Below are 6,151 nucleotides of genomic sequence, written 5' to 3'. Positions count from 1 at the left end.
TTGTTTGTTGATGGTGCACTAGGTTGCGAGACATATAAACCGCACTAATGTTGTCACATAAGACAAGCGTAGTGGTTAATAGAGGTTGGTGAAGCTCATAGAGAAGTTAACAGATCCAACAAGCTTCAACGATCGTATTTGCAACAGCACGATATTCAGCTTCCGTGCTTAGATCGAGAGACGGTCGTCTACCGTTTAGCAGACTAAGAGACAAGGTTATCTCCAAGAAATATGCAAAAGCCAGAGTTACCACGACATGTGTTCGGGCAACCAGCCTAGTTAGCGTTCGCTTAGGCCAGAAGTTTGGATGGCGATGAGCGGTGGAGCTGAAGACCAAAGCGAGCAGTACTCTTGACATCACGAAGCACATGCTTAATAAGAAGAAGGTGAGCTTCATGTGGATCATGCATGCGCAAACAAATTTGCTGGACAACAAATGCAAGAGCAGACCGGGTGAATGTTAAGTATTGCAAGGCTCCAACCATGCTGCGATAAGCCGAGGGGTCGGCCGCCGACGGACTGGCATTAGTGGGCAGCTTGGCAGACTTATCAATCGATGTGGTGACCACGTTGCAGTTGGACATGCCGGCGCTATCAAGAAGCTCAACAGCATAATTTTCTTGCGAAAGAAATAAGCCAGAAGAGTTATGAGAAACTGCGATCCCCAGGAAGTGGTGCAGGACACCTAGATCAGTCATCTTGAACTCAGAGCAAAGAGCACGGATGATACATTGGAGGAACACAGTAGACGAGGCAGTAAGGGCAATATCGTCCACGTACAAAAGGAGATACGTAACGCCGGTGTCACGCTTGTATACGAACAAGGATGGGTCATACTTGGAACTTGAGAAGCCAAGCGTGGTGAGATGAGCCACGAAACGATCATACCAGAGACGCGGAGCCTGTTTCAAACCGTAGAGGGATCGATTCAAGCGGCAAACAAGAGCAGGTCAGGCGAATAGAGGCAGGCTTACCCATCGGACTTGAAGGTTTGATCAAAATCAATGTCAGCTTATTGGGAGAAACCGCGGACAATCGAACGTGCCTTGTATCGATCAAGAGATCCATTTGGCTTGATGGCGAAAAAACCCATTTACCAGACACCGTGTTGGCATTGGAAGGAGGCTCAACGAGATCCCAAGTGCAATTTGCAAGGAGAGCGTTGTGTTGTGCTCATTGACCATGGCGGCATACCAGTTCGGGTCCTCGAGCGCACTACGAAAAGTTTTTGGAATTTGATAAATGGTGCTGGAGTGGGCGGCCAAAAAATTAAGCCAAGGACGAGGTGGAATGGCGATGCCGTGTTTGCCATGAGTCGTCATGGAATGAGTGGTGGGCGGAGCTGGTGGAACGATTGCCTGTTTGGGAGGTGTTGTGGCAGGCGTAGCTGCTGCATCGGCTGCATGCGGAGAGCATGCAGCATCAACTGTAGAACCCGAAGAACCCGGCGATGCAGTAGCATGCGAGATGCGACCTAGAAAAAACAATACATCCGTTCTTCGTTTGCTTTCCAGATCAACTTTCTTTCGTTCATAAGCAGTGGCGGACGCAACGAAATCATGGAAAGAGAGGCTAGTCTTCCTCCTCCACCACCTCATCTCTTTCTTTTTCTTCTTTTCTCTTAAAAAAGTAGAGAGGGCTATAGGAGAGTAACAGCGCCGCCCCTCTTAAGATCCGCCGTTGTTGATAGGTCTCTCTGTTGAGAGGGTCCAAATTATTTTAGAGAAACTTGAAAGTGCTTGCTGGGCCTTGGAGGCTTAAACTAGAGTCTAGAGCTCTCTCTTTATGTTGTTTTCAGGAATTCTTTTTGAGAGGAAAACAAGGATATTAGTATTCATTACCAAGGGAAACAAGGGTGTTATTCCAGAATTTAGTTCTCTTATCGTAATTTTTGCTATAAAAAAATACCACGATCCAGTTTCCAGTTATCATGGGCCTGAAATAGCAGTTCTTCCATTTTCCGGTTCGTGTAGGCCGTGATCGCCAATATTATCCGCGATCCGTGGCCAGGTACGTGCGGCCCATAAACTTTCTCGATCAAATCGTTTATGGGCCAGGCCGGTCATGTCATCCGCGACGGTCGCTTTTCTGGACCCCATGCGGCCCAACAAGACGTCTCCGTTGTTCTCCACCGCCCACCGAGCCCTCTCGAACCAAACCCCATTGCCACCCCACGCCGGCGCCGGCGCTCCCCCTTCCCCTAACGCCGTCGCCGCCGCGGGAGGCTCCCGCTGCACGGGTCCTTGCCTCCCCCGCGCCTAGGCGCTAGGGTGACCCCCGCCACAGGCGTGCAGACGCCTCTCCTGCCCCGTCGGCGACCGCCAACCAAGGCCGCCGCCTGAGGTATGGCGGAGCCCACCGAGAGGGACCGGTTCACGGATGAGGAGGGGGAGGACAACTTCTTGGAGGAGGAGCAGGACGAGCAAGGAAGCCTTGGAAGCGACGGCGTGGAGGACGGAGGGTTAGGAGGGGGCAAGAGGAAGCGGCCGGGGAAGAGCCTGGTGGGCGGGTTCGGCAAGCGCGGGGTGTGCTACCTCAGCCGCATCCCTCCGCACATGAACCCGTCGCACATCCGCCAGATGCTCTCCAAGTACGGCGAGGTGCTCAGGATCTACCTCGTGCCCGAAGGTAATCAGTCCACGGAATCGATGCTCCTGTTCTCTTCAATCTGAGTCTTCAATTTTAATGGGATATGGTGGCTTGTTGCAAAAGGTAGTGCCTATTTGAGGAGCATAATATGATGGACCTCGCTAGATGTTTTTTGTGGCATTGATGCCTCCTCCGTTCACCGATCCAGTGAGATTTTCTCAGTATAACTATAACGAAATACCATTTGGCACTATACTACTGAAAAATTGTGAGAGGTCACTGCTGCAAGCATTTCTCCGTGACCGAATGCCGTTTACGGTGCTTAGTTTTACTTGCGTTTTGTGAAAATATTCTTCTGGGTTGAGGGAAAAGGTCGAATGGAGTGTCTCCTCGCATGATGTTTGTTCAACTTGCATACCAATTGAAATGCATATTGCTACAGTAATATACCACTACCATATAGAAACTCCTTTTTTCGCCTTGTGTTTAAATGGCAATTTCAGTGTGACCTGCTCTTTTGCTGCTTATATAACGCCGTAAATTAGTCTTCGATATTGGACAGTTAAGAACTAAAACAACACCTAATTTCTTATTTACTGATGTCATGTCCATCCTCCAGGTCAAGGTCATCGCAAGCATACTACTGTTAAAGCGAAGGCTTACTCTGAAGGGTATGTTCAGACGGGAAAAAAAGAGAGATGCACTGCTTTGGAGAGCATTACAGATCTCATCTGAAACATTACTCTGAAAGTCAAAACTGCGCAAATGTTCATATCATTGTCAGCTTTATTACATTTGTGGGCAGTTTTATTGAAGCCTAAAATTATTTTCTAGTGTTCTGTTCATTATTTCTATGTCCTCATTCTGCTGCCAAAATCTTTTAGGTGGATTGAATTTGCAAAGAAAAGCGTTGCCAAGAGGGTGGCTAATCTGCTTAATGGTGAACAAATAGGTGTGTTCTCACTACCATTTATTCTTTCTATGTTATTATTGGTTGTACCTCAGGGTCCGTTGCCCCTCATTTTTGTTCTTATTGATGTTTATTAGCTTGTTTGAAGAGGCATAGACTTATAGTTCTTGCATGGAAGCCATAGTATGTGTGCTATAGAGCTTGTGTTTACTTTGGCAATCACTAGACGATAATCAATGCTGTACCTTCACAGGTGGGAAGAAGAGGTCTTCATTTTATTATGACATTTGGAACATAAAATACCTCAGGAAGTTCAAATGGGATGATCTGGTTGGTGAAATGGGTATGTGAAAAGTCCATACTACAAAATTTATATAAACATCTGTTAATGTCCTTAATGATCTAAACACTTTTCTAGGTTGTTTAATCCTTTGAATGCAATGCAGCTGAGAAGACTCATATCAGGGAGCAGAAATTAACCTTGGAGATAGCAGCTGCAAAGAAACAACGTGACCACTACCTGTCCAATGTTGAAAAATCTCGTGTATTGAAACATATTCAAGATCGCAGAAAAAAGGTCCGTCATGTTTTGCATACTTCTAGTATGTCGTACAATATTTCCTGCATTGCTGTTTGTCTGGTGGCAGTAGTCGGCATACTTGTCCTTTGTCCTATACTCCTATCGGAGGATTTTCTCTTTGGTTTTATATTATTGTAATTCACAAAGCAACAATCATCAATGGGTTCTAAATAGCTCTGATTTTTGTATGGAATATGTGCGAATTGAGCATTATGTGTTTTCCCCATGTATGCTGTTTAGGGCTAAGTATCAGTAATGGAATCTGTATAAACTTGCTGTTATCCTTGAAACAGAAGCAGAAGACAGAAGGAACAGAACCTGGTAATGTCCTTGAAGCAAAAACTGCTCGTCCAATCCCTCAAAAGAAACCAGTCGGGGAAACAGCCGCCAAAACGAAATCGAAGCTTTCAACAGATATTTTAGCTGGAGTAAGTTCGCAGCCCCTATGGAAATTTCATGTCTCCACCGGTGCTTTGACACATTTCATTGCATTGCAGGTATTCGGTAGTTCATCATGATCGGCTGATCGCTTCTATCCACTGACACGGAGTTGGCACATGCCAAACTGAATGGGGGGGAGCACAAGATCAGACTTCTTCATAGTCTGCTTCGATTTTTGGTAGATTAAGTCATGTTTATTTTTGGTAACCAAGGTTCCTGCCTTCAGAATCCTCTTGTCCTGCAGTCATGCCCTAGAAGGTTTTCTGGATGAACGTGAATGGTTTGGTGACTGCCAATGCTGTTTGATCAGCAATCTTGGTTGTAACACTCTTCTAGCTGAAACAATTTATATCTTGTATTCAGTCGTCCGGGACTCCATCTTTTAAGCTTATGTTGTGGGCTAGCTAGATATGGAAAACACATAAATATCTGAACGAGGGCGAGCCTCCTCTAACACATATTTTTTATTTTAAAATTAAAAAACTGCATATATAAATAAAAAATTGCAAATACATAGTCCATTATGAAAAATTACAAATCTCATCCAGCCTCATCCTCTTCTTCTTCAGCTTGCATGTCAACAGAGGGCCTAACAACCACCCATGGTCTCCCACTTAAATTACGTTAAGACTAGCTAAGTGCCCATACCTTACAATAGAAATATTAGATATTTTAATATTAAAAATAAATTAAAAAGTATGGAAATGTGGATGTATCGTAGGAGTACCTCTGAAAAAATACATTAAAGTGATATCCTAGTTTGATTTTAGATAGATCTGGAAAAAAGGAGAAGATTATCTACTAATTTTCTTTCTATTTTTTATTTATTTTTATTAGTAAAATATGTTCAATATTCGTATCCAGTAACAAGACGAGAAAACTGAAGGACGAGAGTAGATGATAAAAATAAATAAATTATTTAAATTTTAAGAATTTCTATTAGATAAGAGGAGAGTAGGAAAAAATCTAATATAAGAATCAACTCATGTTTTATATAATAAAGATAAAAATAATATTAGCTACATTATTGAACTAAGTTCGGTCAAATTAAACTAGCATCAGAAACAAAGTTCAGCATGTTTCACATCCTAAGTTTAGGCTCACTGATCACGGACAGGCACCTCCATCACCTCCTTTGCTTTCCTTCATGCTCCTGGTACACTCTCGACGCAAATGTTGCTCCATGTACAAGACATAGACCCATGGAGGGAGGGCAATGCACCATAGGGCTATTGCGGGCGGCGGTTGAAGACGGCGGCTGTGGTGTGCGGGAGGTGTCGAGGGAGATCGGTGCGGCGACAATGATAATGATTGTGATAGTGGCCTATATTTATTATAGAGTGGTAAGTAATAGGGTGAGGCTCTGAGTTTGAGAATGATAACGTCGTTGTATGACTGTGGTGTTCTATTGTGCTGGTATTGCCGCAAAATAAATTGATGATTTGTTATTTAAAAAATTGATGATTTGTTATTTAAAAAATTGATGTTTTGATTTTGAGATGCGTGGCAGTGGGTTCAAAAATTGGTTCATTTTTCTAGGGGTTATGAAGGCCACGAGGCACAATTATGCCAGCAAAGAGCCGCCACGTAACAACATGGTTGGCAAAAATGACCGAGGAGTGAGAAGCCGT

General features: G+C 44.1%; 2 protein-coding genes across 2 annotated transcripts; one reads left to right on the top strand and one right to left on the bottom strand.

Annotated features, from left to right (window-relative positions):
• Positions 1-290: 290 nt before the first annotated feature.
• Positions 291-1,184, bottom strand: LOC133892974 (uncharacterized mitochondrial protein AtMg00810-like). Its single transcript, XM_062333957.1, has 2 exons — positions 1,098-1,184; positions 291-902 (listed from the first exon to the last, which is right to left on the bottom strand). The coding sequence occupies exons 1-2, from the start codon at positions 1,182-1,184 to the stop codon at positions 291-293; spliced, it is 699 nt and encodes a 232-aa protein (XP_062189941.1).
• Positions 1,185-2,155: 971 nt separating this feature from the next.
• Positions 2,156-4,882, top strand: LOC133893573 (pre-rRNA-processing protein ESF2-like). Its single transcript, XM_062334629.1, has 7 exons — positions 2,156-2,628; positions 3,209-3,260; positions 3,474-3,541; positions 3,753-3,842; positions 3,946-4,076; positions 4,373-4,507; positions 4,577-4,882. Exons 1-7 carry the CDS (start codon positions 2,346-2,348, stop codon positions 4,595-4,597), a joined length of 780 nt encoding a protein of 259 aa, XP_062190613.1. The 5' UTR covers positions 2,156-2,345; the 3' UTR covers positions 4,598-4,882.
• The last annotated feature ends 1,269 nt before the right edge of the window (positions 4,883-6,151 follow it).

Source organism: Phragmites australis, chromosome 15, assembly GCF_958298935.1.
Source record: "Phragmites australis chromosome 15, lpPhrAust1.1, whole genome shotgun sequence".
Lineage (NCBI taxonomy): Eukaryota > Viridiplantae > Streptophyta > Magnoliopsida > Poales > Poaceae > Phragmites > Phragmites australis.
This window is presented reverse-complemented; position numbering and strand designations above follow the sequence as displayed.

What these genes read in the sequence shown, in the direction of transcription:
- LOC133892974 (XM_062333957.1), bottom strand. Translation starts at nt 1,184, where the DNA reads ATGGTCAATGAGCACAACACAACGCTCTCCTTGCAAATTGCACTTGGG. An exon ending in CAATGCCAACACGGTGTCTG is followed by an intron (nt 903 to 1,097) that starts GTAAATGGGTTT and finishes GGTTTGAAACAG; the next exon opens with GCTCCGCGTCTCTGGTATGA.
- LOC133893573 (XM_062334629.1), top strand. Translation starts at nt 2,346, where the DNA reads ATGGCGGAGCCCACCGAGAGGGACCGGTTCACGGATGAGGAGGGGGAG. An exon ending in GCGAAGGCTTACTCTGAAGG is followed by an intron (nt 3,261 to 3,473) that starts GTATGTTCAGAC and finishes AAAATCTTTTAG; the next exon opens with GTGGATTGAATTTGCAAAGA. An exon ending in GCTTAATGGTGAACAAATAG is followed by an intron (nt 3,542 to 3,752) that starts GTGTGTTCTCAC and finishes GTACCTTCACAG; the next exon opens with GTGGGAAGAAGAGGTCTTCA.